At 41.1% G+C, this 16,482-nt stretch overlaps 1 protein-coding gene across 3 annotated transcripts in view; it reads left to right on the top strand.

The window, feature by feature from the left end:
• The window catches only part of PRR5 (proline rich 5), a 199,386-nt gene that overhangs the window by 137,344 nt on the left and 45,560 nt on the right, over positions 1-16,482 (top strand). For all 3 annotated transcript variants that reach the window (XM_082253279.1, XM_082253280.1, XM_082253278.1), the window contains one exon: positions 15,568-15,616. In XM_082253279.1, coding sequence (XP_082109405.1) covers positions 15,568-15,616 — 49 coding nt within the window. The remainder of the gene's footprint in view (positions 1-15,567; positions 15,617-16,482) is intronic.

Below are 16,482 nucleotides of genomic sequence, written 5' to 3'. Positions count from 1 at the left end.
ACACCTGAGATGGCACCACTGGAGAATACTTTTTCAAGGTAAGTATTTCTCCTAAAAGGTAAGTGCAACCCGGGACAGATCAGAGGCTAGCCATTGTGGAATGTACTAGCCCTGACTGTCCCGGGGGTATTTTTATTTAAAAAAGTATCCCCTGGGTGGAACTCCGCTTTAAGAGGCCTTTTTCAGCTGTAAAAACGCTGTAACTCTGATAAAAACAGTGCCTCATGCACACTGGATGTTATCAAAATGTCAGTAGAAAGCTGTAGCTGTAGAAGGAGTTTTCCAGCTTTTTTTCAGCAGCGTTTTCAGCTTTTTTATAACAAGACTATACTCCAACAAGAGCTTATGGCTCAAAAACGTTGATAAACGACAGATAGCTTTTTTTTGGCGGTTTTCAGCTTTTATCAGAGTTAGAGCATTTTTACAGCTGAAAAACGCCTGTTAAAACCCTTTAGTTCTGGGGGGGTTTTTTCCAGCCAGAAAACCCCCCTGCCAAAAACTGCTGATAACAGCCTGTGTGTGCATGGACATATAGGATAACATCCTGGGGAGTTTATTGGCTGTAGAAAAAAATGTCTGACGCCAAAAACAGGGGAGTCTGTCGGCAGACTCAGTTTTTCACAGCGGGGGATCGATCCGTCGATCCCCCGCTGAGCAGGCGGATGGCAACTCTGTCTCCGGCAGCTAAATATGGGTGTAACATGTAACACAAGGTGAACTTATCCTTTAAGCCAGCCATAGATGGAGCGATTTTCTGTCCTCAACCCTTTGTTGGACCGCCGGAATTCAAACTATCCATGGTCAGCTTTATTCTCATACACAGAATGCAGTAACCCATGACCACCAAACTTGCAATGCTCTATCTTAGATCTGACTTTGGCTGGGGATCTTGCACTTTGAGTGACATCCTTGCTGTTTGCACTTTGTAAGTGACAATAAAGAGCTATCCAGTTGGGAGAAGACTTGGATAAAACATCATTATAAGTATTTTTGCATCCCTGGCCTTTCTGACATTTGCTGCTGTTTCCATATTTGTAAATCTCTGATTAGCATGCGATAGTAATCTCCCACAAGGCCACAGGTCTATATTCGGGAATATCGCCATCTGATAGTGACGGCAGTTTGGCATGCAGCTGAGGAAGCCGTAAATCTTTTCCGTTAGTTAAATATGACCAGAGAGGAATCGCCAACGTGATCTTGTTTACTTTAAGGAACATTCAGGAAGAAATTGAATGCAGAGGTTATGAGCCGGATTTCCAGGTAGCTGAAGTCAGGTTTATTTACGGATGGTTATCAGAGAAGGCTGTTACTGATTCACAAAGCCTGTGATCCTCAAAATATGAGTGAGCCATTCCTATAAAAAAAAAGTACTTTTCACTGTTTATTTTACTCATTCCTATAGCACCTAAAGTTGAACTCACGATTATTGCAGCACAGTATTCATAAGGACATCATATTTAATATTATGTAAGCAGTTTATGAACTTGATTTGGAATCAGCCTGTTGCAGGTTCTGTTCAGCAGAGCTTGGACTGGCAGTGTGATATGTAGGACTGGGTACCATTCAGTTAAGCTGCATTCAAATGTTCTGAAAATGAAAATGCTGATAGGAAAGATCAGAGAAATGACATTACCAGTCTTTTCGCTGGTTATTCATTGTTCAATAAGCAGAACAAAGAATAGAGAAAGGACACCACAGTATTCCTTTAAGTGTTACTAAACCTACAACAGTAAAATCAGTCTGTATATGCAGTAAAGCATGCCTGTTATACTCACTGTGGAACCTAAAGGGTTAATCCTGCGCATTGTGTATAAGGGCTGTTTGATCCTGTCTTTTCTGATCCTCCTCTTCTTCCACTGTCCCCAATCAATCTTATGATAAGACAGAGTCTTTGGAGTCACTCTGCACGTGCTCAGTTTGGTGTGTATTCCTAGAGAGCAAGCATGCTGCGGTGCCAGTTTAAATTTATTAATAATGGCACCTCAATGACGCTTGCTAAATCACACGCCAAAACACATGGTAACAAATATCACATGCTTTGGTGCAGCTTGATTTAAACAAAAGGGTCATGCACTTTTTTGATGCGATTTAGACGTGGTAGGCATCCCATTCAAACTAAATGGCTGACTTGCCGCAATGGATGGTAACATGATTAAAAACGTGGCATTGCATATAAAAACATTGCATCAATATTGAATTGGCCTACCCTTTGCAGTTATAACAGCTTCAACTCTTCTGGGAAGGCTGTCCACAAGGTTTAGGAGAGCGTCTATGGGAATGTTTGACCATTCTTCAAGAAGCGCATTTGTGAGGTCAGGCATTGATGTTGGAGAGACCTGGCTCAAAGTCTCCGCTTTAATTCATCCCAAAGGTCTTCTATCGGTTTGAGGTCAGGACTCTGAGCTGATGCGAGAAAAGTTATTTGAACAAACTCCAAAATTGTCTTTTTTGGCAGATTACAAGAGTTTTTGTTAGATGTCAATGCCCGCCTCCAAACATCTGCAAAAAAACGCCTGAAAAACGGCCAAAAAAAACCGCTTGAAACCGATACCCTCAGGTGTGAATGGAGACTCAGTTTAAATCAGCAAAATACATTCCAAGTGTCTGAAAACAATTTCCTTCAACTCATTTACCTATTAAAGTAGCGATAATCTGAATAGAAAAGCTTGTCCTCTGCCCGCAGCTGCAGAAAAAAGGATCCTTGCTCTCTGTGCGTAAGCAGTAGTCTCATTGCAAGGGTCTAACTCACAGGTTATGTGCTGGTCCTCTGCAGAGAGACAACTGCTCCCCTACAGAGAGCAAGGGTCCCAATCCACACCATTTTGACAAAAGACAGGGTTTTCTATTCAAACTGTGGCTGATTTAATAAAAAAAAACTCTAAGACTTTTTATGCATCTGGAATGTATTTAAAGTCATTCTAAAGGTTGTAATTATTTTATTTATAAATAACAAACACATTATACTTCCTAACCCCAAGATAATATTAGTGCGCTTGCAAAAAAACATTATATTTACCTGCTCTGTGCAATGGTTTTGCACAGAGCAGCCCTGAACCTCTTCTTTTTGGGTCCCCTGCCAGTGGCCCTGGCTCCTTCGCCCCTGCTGAATGCTCCCAATAAAAAGCCTCTTGCTATGGGGGCACTCGAGCAGGCTTGCTCCAGAGCTGCACTCTTGTGAATGGACATTAGCCATTCGTACACAGAGCATGGCTCTGCCCCACCCCAGTTCTCTCTTCATTGGCTTACTGGCTGTGATTGACAGCAGCAGAGGCCAATGGCTCCCGCTGCTGTGTGAGCCAATGAGGAGATAGAGACCTGGGGGAGACTCTGCTCTCATGTATATTATTGGATCAAGATGGGTAAGTATAAGGGGGGGCGGGGGGCAACTGCACCCAGAAGGTTTTTCACCTTAAAGTGGAACTTTACTCTCTCAATCACTATTTTTAATCCTTATGCTGCTAGCATTCGTAAATAGATAGGAAAGTACAGTGCCTTGCGAAAAACCTTTGCGAAAAAAGTTTGAAATATCCAATAAATTTCGTTCCACTTCATGATTGTGTCCCACTTGTTGTTGATTCTTCACAAAAAATTACAGTTTTATATCTTTATGTTTGAAGCCTGAAATGTGGCAAAAGGTTGAAAAGTTCAAGGGGGCCGAATACTTTCGCAAAGTCACTGTATATCATATTTACTTATTTTTTTTAGTTACTTCCTGGTTTCCATGTCTAGGCAAATTATGTCATACATCCCAGGAGTCTTCAGGACAGGAGGGAGGGTTCTCAGCTCAGCTTATGCCTGAGCTAAGGGTATATGGATTCCAGGAAGTCAATGATACATAATTCATCTGCCCTTACTCAATATGGCCACGACCAAAAATGCTAGGGGGGTGTTTTTCAAAATGATTTCTCAGCAAAACAAAGCAGGACAACATGGATGGATGGGGGAGGTTGCTTTGAGCAACACAAATTATTTAAATAGCATTTTTGGTTTACGGTGATCTGAAGCAGTGCAGTTCCACTTTAATGCATTAGGGTATAAAACCTTCTGCCCTTAGAACCACTTTAAAGTTATTTCAAAAGAATGTAGAAGGAGCAGTCTTTGGGCAGCACAGAGTAGAAGATTGGCACACAACACTTGTGGCTATGAAAGCTGGCATAAGACATTTGCAGCGTTAGCAAGACCTGTAGAAGCAACAGGCTCATTGTGTTAATTATTGAAAAGCACAATGATGTAGTAACTCATAAAACAATTGAAAATTTTAGAATCTGTTATCTCTTCCCTAGCGTGTTCACACCATTTTTTTATGTACTAAAAGTTGTGAAACTGTCTTTGCCAAGTAAAAAATGCTGATGCAAGAAAAGTTATTTGAACAAACTCCAAAATTGTCTCATAGATAGATGATCTGAAGAGCAGGACATATAACAGTTATCTCCTTGGCTCTGTCTTGTTTCTCTTCCTTGGCTCATCCGGTGGGTATGAGGCAACAAATTTATCCTTTTAAGTGGATGATCAAGAGGAACATAAATTCTGTAGGAGACCATAAAATTTTACCTTAAACTGCAGCTCAGCCATGTTCGTCATTGTAATGGACAATGTGTATTATAATTCTTTAGACTGCTTGGCAAGTGGCTACAGGATAATATCCTCAGAAAATGGTTTTGTTTTAAAAAAAAAAAGATATCTCACTTATGTAATAAATGTATCATTTTTGTAAAGTAGTATGTTGAAGTGCTTCTTAGTTATAACTATTAAATATTATATTGCTCCTCTTAGCTGGCTCAATGCCTTTAGTGCCAGAAACCAAAAAATGATGGTTCCTGTATAATTCATGTCTTGGTTGTAGTGTCAGAAATTAAGAATTTAAAGCGGAGTTCCACTGGTTTTTGTGTTTATTAAAAATCAGCAGCTACAAAAAGTGTAGCTGCTGACTTTTAATAAACACACACTCACCTGTCCCATGGTCCAGTGATGTGGCCAACAGGAGCCTCAGTTCTTTCTCTCTTCTCCCCGTTGCGCCGGCATCACTACTGTGGGCACCCAGCTGTGAAAGCTTGCGGCATAACAGCGGGGTGCGCACTGCGCGAGTCACGCTGCACGTCCTGCCTGGACGGGCAATCTTCTGGGACCTGTGACGTGTCCCAGAAGATTGCAGGGGAGGAGCGGGAGAGGAGAACTTCCGCTCGAGCTGCCTAGGCGGCCCGAGCGGAAGTGGGAGCGGGTACCTGTCAAAACTAGGTATCCACTCCCCCCCCAAAAAAAATGACATGCCAAATGTGGCATGTCAGGGGGTCAGAAGGCCTTGTCTATGCTCCTACCTATACAAAGTTGTTTGCTTAGAAAGCTTAGTGGTGCTTTTAGGGTGCTGAAGAAGGGCAGTCTGAAGAAAAGAATGTGTGTTCTGGCCACTTTTGGTGCTTGGATTTATAACTTTATGCAGCATTTACCCCAGAGGAGCCACTTGATTAATCAGGTTATCTGTTCTTATGCCATAACTCTAGGAACAGCATTGTTCCTTCTGACACCCCTGGTTGAGAGAAGAGTTTCTGCAAATACCTGTATATGCAACAACATTTTTATTCTGCACACAGCTATGAAAGGGGTACCAGGAAATAGACACCAGACTAATTAACTGCAAATAAAGTATATACATTGACACAAACAAAAAACTATGCTTGAAAGGATCAGTCATCAGAAACAAAAACTATAATTCTTAACAAATTAATAGTAATGAGCATCATATAATAATGACTCGCTCTTAGCAGGTTTACCATAGGAATACTGTATATCTAGCTAAAAATAATATCAGCAATAGCAGCATCAGGAATAATAAGCAATAAGTAACTGTTTCTTTTCCAGCAGTAGTCAGTGAACACCTCAAAGTGCTCTCTTTATACGGACTGCATAGGGTGCTTCTGACTTTAAACAGATTCGGCCTCCTGCCAGTTTTACGGTGAGGCCCAGACTTTAAGGTGGTGCACATAAGTACCATCATTTTAAGTTCCTGCAGGCAGTGGTCTGATGTTACTAGGTAAACGGTTAGACTCTCTCTGCTAGCAGCGATAATTTGAAAACAGCAAGCATCTGCACACCAGTCCCATGCGCTCAGCAGACTGTGATCTGGATACTTGGCTACCAGGAACTCCTCTGGCTCTTTGGTGCACATCCCTCTCTGGGCACCTCTGGCTCCTATGGTTAGTATTGCAGTCTCAAGCCCCAGGATAAATTAGCCAGGTGCACTAGGGAACCAGAGACTTGTCTACTTTGGGCCCCTCGCAGAAAAGAGAATCCTTTGTTCCACCTCCCAGGAAAACTACTTGCTCTCCTCCCCTTAGGTGTCTGTACCTGAGGATAATAGTCTTTCATCACATTTACTGCCATAGCACAGTCCTTTTTGAGATTACATCTCTCAGGGTACTTTGCGGCCTGCATCAAAATCTCTCAATTCCTTCGTGACTGCCAGCTCCCTCTGCTGAATGGAGGCTGAACAGCACTGACTAAGTCAGCATAAAAGTTTTGTAAGAGCACATGAAGCAGCTGTTCCTTCTGCCAACTAAGCCCCCGACTACACTCTAAAGACAAGTTGGCATTATAAGACTATTCAGGTCAACATTTCTTAAAAGCCCACACCCTTCCTGACCTACTTTTACTACCTTTTCCTCTCTCTCTCTCTCTCATTGCTTTGTCTGAGCAAGGAGTCAAACCGTGTGTACAGAGGGTTGCTGATGTTGCCCTCTCCCTTTCATGACAACGTTAGAGGTTGGTGAGCACTGCATCATGTGGGGAGGTTACATGTTCCCCCATATCCTGACACACCAGATATTTTGTGAGGGCGCTGACGGAGGAGAGGGGGAATGCAGGGCAGGTGAGTATAAGTGAGTTTTTGTGAGGAGGTTATGTTACTTTGCCCTGAAAAAAGGGTAAACGGCAGACCCCTAAAGTGTTGATTAAAGTATATTTAAAACCCAAGAACAAAAATTATTTATTTATTGTATTATTGAAATTGCAGCTTACCAATTTCTGGATGTGATGCTATCTTAGAGGAAGGTGTTTGTAGTCAAACAGGAAAGTACCCTGGGGTGACTACATTGCCCTGCCATAGATACAGTACTCTGAATGAGCGCTGTCACTCTTAAGACAGGAAGTGTTACTGGCAAGATCACCAGGGTAAAAAAAAAAAAAATTAAATAAAGAAAATGATTGCAGCCACCATTTCTGTTTCAGTAGTTTTTATTGAAAGTGTTTTACAAAGGTAAAGAAGTAGAGCCTGGGTTCACACTGGGGCGGCTTCAAAGTCGCCAGACTCTAAACCTGCCCTGTGCAGCGCGACTGCAAGGGGCTTGCATACGACTTCTCTAATAGAAGTTAATACTAGTCACCCCCAAAGTAGTGCAGGAACCTTTTTCTAAGTCAGAGCGACTTGAGTTGCTCCAGTTAGAAGTTAGAATGAATCAATTGCACTGATTGGAGTTGCCTGACAAGTTGCCCCAGTGCAAACAAGGACAGAAAGAAACATACACAAATATGGCCTACAATTGGCCATGCTTGAATCATCTAAGAGTGAACAAAGTGCAAAATCACGTACAGCATTACCTTGGAAATTTCAACAATAGTAAACTGTAGAAATACATACTGGCAGCCAAAAGATCACCAGTAGGGATTTGCATGAACATTACAAACTTAAAAAAAATAAAAAATAGGGGGAACCCAATTTTTGAATAAAAATATAGGCTAGACAGTGGGGGGAGAAACGAGCGTCCTTTAGAGGAACACCCCTCCTCCTCTCGGCCAGCCTTTAGGGACAGGGGAAGAATAGCGAATACCAACAAATACAAAACATGGTCCTCCAAGCACCCACAAATTCTAAGAACTGGCGAGATGTAATATTTTTTTTTTACATTTTTCTTTTTGGGTTCAGGGACACCAAAAAAAAAATGGTCATTCGGGCATCATTTTCTTTTATGCCTTTGTGTTTGCCAAGGCAGCTGTTTTTATTTTTTAGCAGTTATATAATCTAAATGTACTTCTTCTCGACAAAAGATCTGACCCTTGTTAGCTTGGCAGTGACGGAAAATGTGCGTAATTGGTACTCCCAGGAGTAATTATTTCTTAATTGAAACAATTTAATTTAATGGAGCAAATGTTCATTTTCTTTCTTCTGAGTTTTATTAAGCCAGTGGTAGTAACTTGCCTATAAATCTATAATCATCCTCATGACAAGGACCATTGACTATATGACTCTTTTACAGGTTAATGGGATTTGGGGACATAAACAGTGAAAGCTTTAGAGGCTCATAAGTATATATAAATATTGTCAGGGTTGAACTTAGGTTGGGTCCTCAGCTGACCAATAAGCTGAAGGCAACAAGCGAAGAGAATTGTGTATGTTTTATGCGTAAAATTGAACGTTTCCAAAGCAGGTCTGCCAGAGGTGAATGTACATGGTCAGAACTGCTCTTATATTTTAGTGGCATTGTCCTTATGTATAAGTCATGGTAAGGGTGGCATTGTCAGCTATTGACCATAGGATGTACAAACAAGGCCTAATTGTAGGGGGAGTTTAGGCAGGTTGCTGGCAGGATTTTATTTTTATTTATTTTAAAGGTTGGAATGTGCTTTAGTGACCTATAAGAAATATTTTTAGTGAGTGTATATCTTGCCCCACATGCATAATTTGCCAGCCACAGAATCACTATAAAACAACTTACCTTTTCCTTTGGAGACACTCGCTAACATGTGAGAGACTCCATTAGTGTAAATGGCTGCCTCAGCTTGATGATGTGTCTCCAGTAGCGGAATCACCCTTCTGACCTACTCTTAAAGCGGAGTTCCGGCCTATTTTGCAACTTTAGTGATTCCTGGAGTGCTCGCTATGCTAATCAACTATTGGGCTTTTTTAATTTTTTTGGGGGGTCCCTTAGCTTATTTTCAGGGCATTTTTGATTGTACTTCCTCCTTCTCCCCCCTCTGTGGCCACTGCCACCGACATCATTTCCGCCTTTGCATTGCATTCTGGGAGCTGTTTATCATCACTCCCAGGAGGCTGGAATCAGGAAGAACTCCCAGAACACTTCCTGGAATCAGGAAGAAGGACACAGCAGATTACGCTTCAAATGCCCACGTCTAAGATGGCCGCGCCCAGACAGCGTTTTTAAAAGTAAGATTTTGACTAAAATCCAATACTATACACCTTGTAAGTATGAGAATAGCGGTTCTGTAAAGGGCGATGGATTAGTATTACAGGGGTATTTTTAGTTAAAAAAGGTATTTGAGGCCGGAACTCCGCTTTAAAGTGCAGGGCTGTTCTAATCTTTGAGAGATGGGACACTGGGACCTCTGACCAAAAGTGAGAGGGTAGCATACCTTTAACAAATGGCTGCATGTGTTTGCTTCAAGGAATGCTGATAATTATTCTGCAATAGCAGTACTCAATGGTCAAACAGTAAGCTGCAGTCCGATAAAATGTTTGTATAACACACAGCGTATGGGTCATGAATTACCCAAATTTGCAGATTTGACAGTTTTTATGACACATGCCATACAGTTTTCCCAGAAGAATGACTGACAGTTAATATGGAAAAAAGAGGGGGAAGGTGTGGGACTTTGAGCGAGGAGCACGGTGGGACTTTCCGTGCGCCTCCATCCCTATTCAATGTACAAAAAAGAGAGGGTTGGGACTTTAAATGAGAGACATGGAGAGTCTGGCAGGGAAAATAAAATACATTTATTGGTACATGACAAATATATAACATAGCAGATAAAAGATATACAGTAATCATCAAATGATAAGGCGAGCTGGTAAGGCATCTCCAAATTCAATAGCATAACAAACAACAAGGCTGATTCCAAAAGGTAGTACAGTATTGGATATGTTCATATCATCATAGAATACAAATTCCAAGTAGTAGAGTAGTTTGGTATTTAATAAACATAACCTCAACGCGTTTCATGGATGCAGATCACCACTTCATCAGGAGTAGAAGTGTATTAAAATCTATAAAAAAATATAGATAGGGAAGTAGACCATGATGATGAATGCAAAAAAATTAACAAGGGGAAGAAAGGGGGAAAGGGGAACAAGACCCCAATGCTCCCCAGTACTTACATGGCAGCTCTAATGGTTAATGGCACTGAAGCTGTAAATGACTCTGGATGTCTGACAGTTATTATGTTTTATTGGGAGCTATCATATTGTTTTTCTAAAAGAACAGCTAACTACCGAAACAGGTTCTACTGAGGGCCATCAGAATGGACTAATTGATACATTGGGCTAACCAACACTTACGGCATTCTATTAGGAACCACCATATTTTTTCCCAGACATTACCAGAAGAATGCCTAACTGATGATCAGGAATAACTGACACTTAATATGTTCTACTGGCAGCTACTATATGATTTCACTAGAACAGTGTTTCGCAGCCTTTTCAGTCAAGGCACCCTTAAAAATTATAGACAATCTCAAGGCACCCTTTAAAATTATGGACATTCTCAAGGCATCCACATCTAAAATTTGAAAAACTATTCTATTCCTTACACAAAGCAGCAACATCCACACGTAGGACACCCAACATTAGAGGTGATTTGTTCCTCCAAAGCAAATACAATTTGGACCACTGGTACTGACTAGTATTCCTATGTTGCTCTTCTCCCTCAATTTCCCTCCATCAATCAGCTAATGCCCCCCCAGTGCCGAGGGAGAGGGGCACAAGATGGTCAAACAAGGATGCTGTGGAGGTAACAGACATCCTCCTTATTAACTGATGACGTTATTGGTTGTTAGGATGTCAGTGTCTAGAAAGTTGTAAAGGTGCATAAAAAAACCCAGTGGTTTTGTGTAACTAAAATGCAGACTTGATCCACCTGGTGGCTTCAAGTGTATACAAATTTTGATCAATTTTTAGGCATTTTTGCCAAGGCACCCTTGGGTGCTTGGGCACCCAGGTTGAAAAAGGCTGCTCTAGAAGAATGGTACTAGTACATCAGGTCATCTGACACCTGTTAGTTTATACTGGCAGCCACCATATGATTTTCCCAGAAAAATAGCTAACTCATACTTACGGCTAAATTACAATGGGTTCAATTGGTAGTTACCATATTGCTTTCCTAGAAGAATGGCTAACTGAAACTGTCCCTTAATGAGTTCTACTCAGGACCACCATATGGCTTTCCCAAAAGAAAGGCTTACGGACACTTAGGGCTAACCAATACTACTGGAAGACACAATATTGCGTCCTAAAAAGAATAACTAATAGATGCTTGTGCTAACTAACACCTCTTCTAGCTCCATATAGTTTTTCCAGAACAATAACTAACTGAAGCCTAGGACTAACTGATACCTAATAGGTTCTCCTGGGAGCTATGTTACTGCTTTCACCAGAAGAATGTCTAAGTGACTCATGGGGCTTACTGACACTTATTAGGGATCTACTGGCAACCACTATACAGTTTTCCTGAAAGAATGGCTAATTGTAATGTGGGGCTAACTGACATTTATTAGCTTCTACTGGGAACCAACATATGCTTTTCTCAGAAAAATGACTGACACTTGGAGCCAACTGACATTTATTGGGCTCCTTAAGGAGCTACCATATTGCTTTCTTTTTTAAAAAAAAAATGACACTTGCTGTTTCCATCAGTAAACAAGCCTGAGTACTTTTCAATATAACCAACAGATGGCCCTCAACCTATCCACACTATTAGGAAAGGGGGATTAGCCCTCTGTCACCATATTTATCATCATACATTTGGCTAGTTTCTCCTTCTCAAGAAACCACATTGAAATTTCCGGAGCCTCTGATGACCGTCATGGCTTATATTTCTTTCTTGGAAGTCCCTGGTTTTATTTTTCCTGTAAATCTGACCTTAAAAGGGCTTAATTAAGTCATAAAACTTTTATTGGTTTATTTTATTATAGCTTTTCGAACAGTCACCATGCAGCTACTGCAAAGTCTAGTGTATGAAGGATTTTTTATACATCTCAGATTATGACCACATAAATGTGTTATTGTGTTTTATGGTCAGGGGTTTTTCCACTGGCTATTATCATGGAATACTTAGGGCCAACCCTACACTTTACTGAAGACCAACTCCTGCTTTTCAACAAGTGCTTTTTTTAAGAGGGGACACAGTCTATGAATTAAAAGTATAAACAACATTTCTTCCCTGGAATTCACAAAGACTGGTGCAGACAGATTTTGTGAAAGTGTCTTGCATGCGTTTCAAAGGTGGCGCATCGTGCACAAAATTTATGTACCTTTCTAAAACTTTTTCATGAATTTGGCACATTTAGAACGCATGTGAGTCATGCGAAATGTGTCTCTGCACGCCAAAGATACGAACTGTCTGTATTTTATTTTAAATTTGGTGGAGGTGTTTTGTTCCATAATGTAAGATCAAGTGGATCAAATTGGATCAAATTAGAACAACCTGGATTTGTCACTGTCAGAACCAAAACTGTTTCAGATGTTTTTTTCATTTGGCACAACGCAATTACCAGAGCAATTAACACCAGAAAAGTGGCACAGCAGCTTTATTGAATTCCACCTTTGCATTTTCCCTAGTTATACAGGCTCTTGAAGTATCAGTGCCATATCGGAAATGTTCACATTTTTGCAGGGAGCCATAGGGTGCAAACACCTGAAATGCAAGTTGCCAACTGCTGGCGGACAAACAGAGAAAATGGGAGATAGTGCCATCTGGCCACCCATGGCATTTAGAGCACAAGGGATGCCTCAAGCCAAAATTAACTTTAATTAAAACTCGCTAAACACATTTTATCAGATCGAAAGATATTTAAGGTCTTACATTTCATTTTCCTTAAAAAACAGCCACATCCTGAGGAGAAAAGCCTGTCCCCTACCAGCATGCTGCAGAGGAAGACCCTGTATGAAAGCAGTGGTTGAGGTCTGACACACACTGATTAAGACCTACAGGTCTGCAGTAGGAACGTCTCATGCCCCTTGCTGATTGGAGAGCTCTAGTTCTGACTCAACAGGAGGCATATCGGACCACTGCAGAGAACCCACTGCTTCCACACAGAGAGCAGAAGTCCTACTCTGCAGTTTGCTGGCAGAGGACAGGCTGTTCTACGCGGGCTGTGGTAGCTTTTTAAAGAGAAAAAAAACTGTGAGACCTTGCACAACGTCTGATGTACCTGGAATGTATTTAGCTGATTTAAACTGATGAAACCATTGATAAATAGCAGCCACCTTGAGGTGGACTAAAGGGAAAAGCTCCAACATCCACTATGGTAGCCCGCATACTTATCCTGTAAGAGGCTTTCTTTAACGTATATATAGTTTTGGATAGGGTAGGGAAGGTTTTAAATCATTGTCAGTTTTTCCAAAATGAGGGAATTATTCTCTTTGAAATTTGTAACTGCAACAAGTGCCCCCTGTGGAAGATTTCTCCTCTATTTTGAGTTCATCTATTCTATGTTCAAGTGACAATCAGGGCCGGCCCAACCATGTGTCCCGCTGGGTCCAGGAAGCACTTTGAGAGGGGCAGCAAATTGATGGCCAAGATTTTTTTCCAGCAGTTTTAGCAGTTTTGTGTGTCATCCGGGGGGGGGGGGGGGTGGCAGCTCCACTGCCCTGTAAAAAGGCCACTCAACTGCCCTAAACATGCATACTCATAGTTGCCAGGCGTGAGGGTGCCCACACACAGACTAACACTGGCTGTTAAACCCCCAAGCACACACAAAGAGCTCTGGTGTGTGTGCTGCCCGTATACTGCCCTAGCCTACCTCTATACAGCCCTATCTCAGTGGCATATCATCCATCGGTGCAATGTGTTCACTGCACACGGGCCCTGAGGGGTGGGGGGGGGCCCACTGTGCTGATACACACTGCACCCTTGGATGCTCTAGAGCGCCAAGATGGGGGAGTGGTAACATGGTGGTATATCATATAATTTTGCATATAGACAAGGTGCTGTTGCATGTAAATCTGACTTCCTAATAAATGTAATTTATTTTAATTTATCATGATATAAAAAAAGAATGTGGAGGCCTTTTGGTGGGCATTTCATTCTTGGACCTAGGCAGCACAATGTCTTGGGCCAGCCATAGTAACAATGCAAAACGTATGATTGGCATTCTCAAGAATATGGCCGCGTAAAGCCAGTCACCTGTATGGCAGACTGTATACGGCACGTGCAGCTCCCTGGGTGAGGGAAATGTATTCTAGGAGAATAAAACACCTACTAAAATCTGTGTGCATGAACATTAATGGGCCCATTTTAAATTCATGCATGTGGGCAGAGATGTGTTTTTTGTACCCTTAGGTAGATTTGTTGTCATGCATCAGTGTGCCATTCCAATGTGTTTTTTAATTTAGGATTCGAAGTGGAAAGAAACAGCCATTGAACAAGGCTAGTTATTAGCTGTTGCCATTACATTAAAACAGACCAAATCGTACGCTTTGTGCCTTGCCTTTACTTCTATGGGCCATCCAATGCAAAAAAAAATGATGTGCCGTGTAAGTGCACTGATGCTATTTTTATTATAGGGAAGTTATGAAAAAATAAATTAACCGATAATTAAACCAATTAATTTGAAAAAATTTGGGACTTTATATGAGGTACTGCCAATTCCGGGCAGATTACCTCCATCCCTGTTGCATTAGCAAAGAAAGGGGGGAAGGGGAAGTAAAAAAGGGGTGGGAGATATAATTTCATAACAACTGGCATGTTAATAAATAACAAGGGTAAAAAATATATAGCCATAAATATTAACCAATACTATAAAGCCAGTTGTTGGATGAAAAATACCACCAATCAGCTCTTATGTATATGATTTGGTTTAATTGTTACCATTTACCTGCCGTATCAATTATATTTATACTATGATGTTCTTATGTCTGTCGATGACATCGCCAATAAAATGTTTTTTATCATCATATGAGACCTACCTGTGTATTTTACCTATGTATGTACCAATCGTTACCACACACCTCATTCAAAGTCCCGAATTTTCCCCTTCACCCCCCCCCCCCATATATATTTTTCATCCAACAACTGGCTTTATAGTATTGGTTAATATTTATGGCTATATATTTTTTACCCTTGTTATTTATTAACATGCCAGTTGTTATGAAATTATATCTCCCACCCCTTTTTTACTTCCCCTTCCCCCCTTTCTTTGCTATTATAGGGAAGTTGGATACATGCATTGAATGCATTGGAAGGCATTTAGCTAGCAGTGTATGCGAGACCTGAATAACATCATCTACAGTATAAGGCTAATCTTTTGGTTGTTTTTGTCTCAAGCTCTTAGCAGTCATTCAGAAGGAATATCAGTTGCACTATCTGGAAGATAGCTTATAGAGGAGTATCATAAAAGTTTTTATAGAAAAACCTCCTTATGAAATTGTGTACATGCAAGCATGTTTGAAAGTCACTTAAAATACTTCAATATAAAGTCAATGCTAATGATACCAAAACACTTGTGTTCTTTGAAAATACTGTGTAGTTTTCTTTTAAGATCAGGTATACTGTAGACAAGTGTTATACTGATCTGGTTGTCAATGCAGTTGTGTGTCTATTAACATTTGGCGTGTTTCTTCCATAGGCAGCTTCTAAAAACTGAACTGGGCTCCTTTTTTACAGAATACCTTCAGGTAAGGACATTAGGGGTATACAGCATTTTTTATCTTTTTAAAGAACAATTTTAGGCAGCAAGTGAAATCCATTACAACAGTTAAAGTGAACCCGTGCGCACATTATGCACACTCTATATATTGAACAAGCAGAAAAAGCACTTTGATGCGATTCCTTATTCACCTCTGTGACCTCAGGGTTTGTGGATATGTGGCGTTTTCAAGCCTAGCCTGAATTTCCCAGTGCTTTCCACCAGAGGAGCCACATGTGTCACATACAGCCTGCCTTACCAATGAATGGCTGTACTCAGCCATATTCTTATATGCACCAATGCTTTTTTGCATCAGTGTTTACTCACGCATGCGTGTCCAACACTTTTCCTAAAAATTAAAACAAGGTTCCCGTTCAAAGATTATGTCAGATGCACATGCAAGGGTAAACACCGATGCAAGGAAGCATAGGCGTTTACAAGAGTATGGCTGCGTACAGCCATTCGTTTTAATGGCAGGTTGTACGTGACACACAGGAAAGCATCTGGAATAATGCTGGGCATAGAAAATGCCTGTAAAAGTCCTGTGTGCATGAACTCTTAGCCCTGGTTCACACCAGTGGCACTCTGAAGTCACACTACTTCAGCATGACTTCAGAGCTGACTATCAGTGTGATTTCATGTGCGGCTTACTGACATCTGTGCAAAAGATGTCAATGCAAGTCACACTGAAATCACAGAGAAATAGTTCAGGAACCTTTTTTGAAAGTTGCTGAGACTTGAGTTGCAATGGTTTCATTGCCGCAAATGGGGTGCAACTTATCATGCGACTTTGAACTGTCAAGTTGCATGACACGTCGTACTGGTGTAATCCAGAGCTAAAAATTCACAACAGAG

The sequence above is a fragment of the Pelophylax lessonae genome, assembly GCF_965119305.1.
Source record: "Pelophylax lessonae genome assembly, chromosome: 4".
Taxonomy (NCBI): domain Eukaryota; kingdom Metazoa; phylum Chordata; class Amphibia; order Anura; family Ranidae; genus Pelophylax; species Pelophylax lessonae.
The sequence above is the reverse complement of the archived record's forward strand: the minus strand, read 5'-3'. Positions and strand labels throughout refer to the sequence as shown.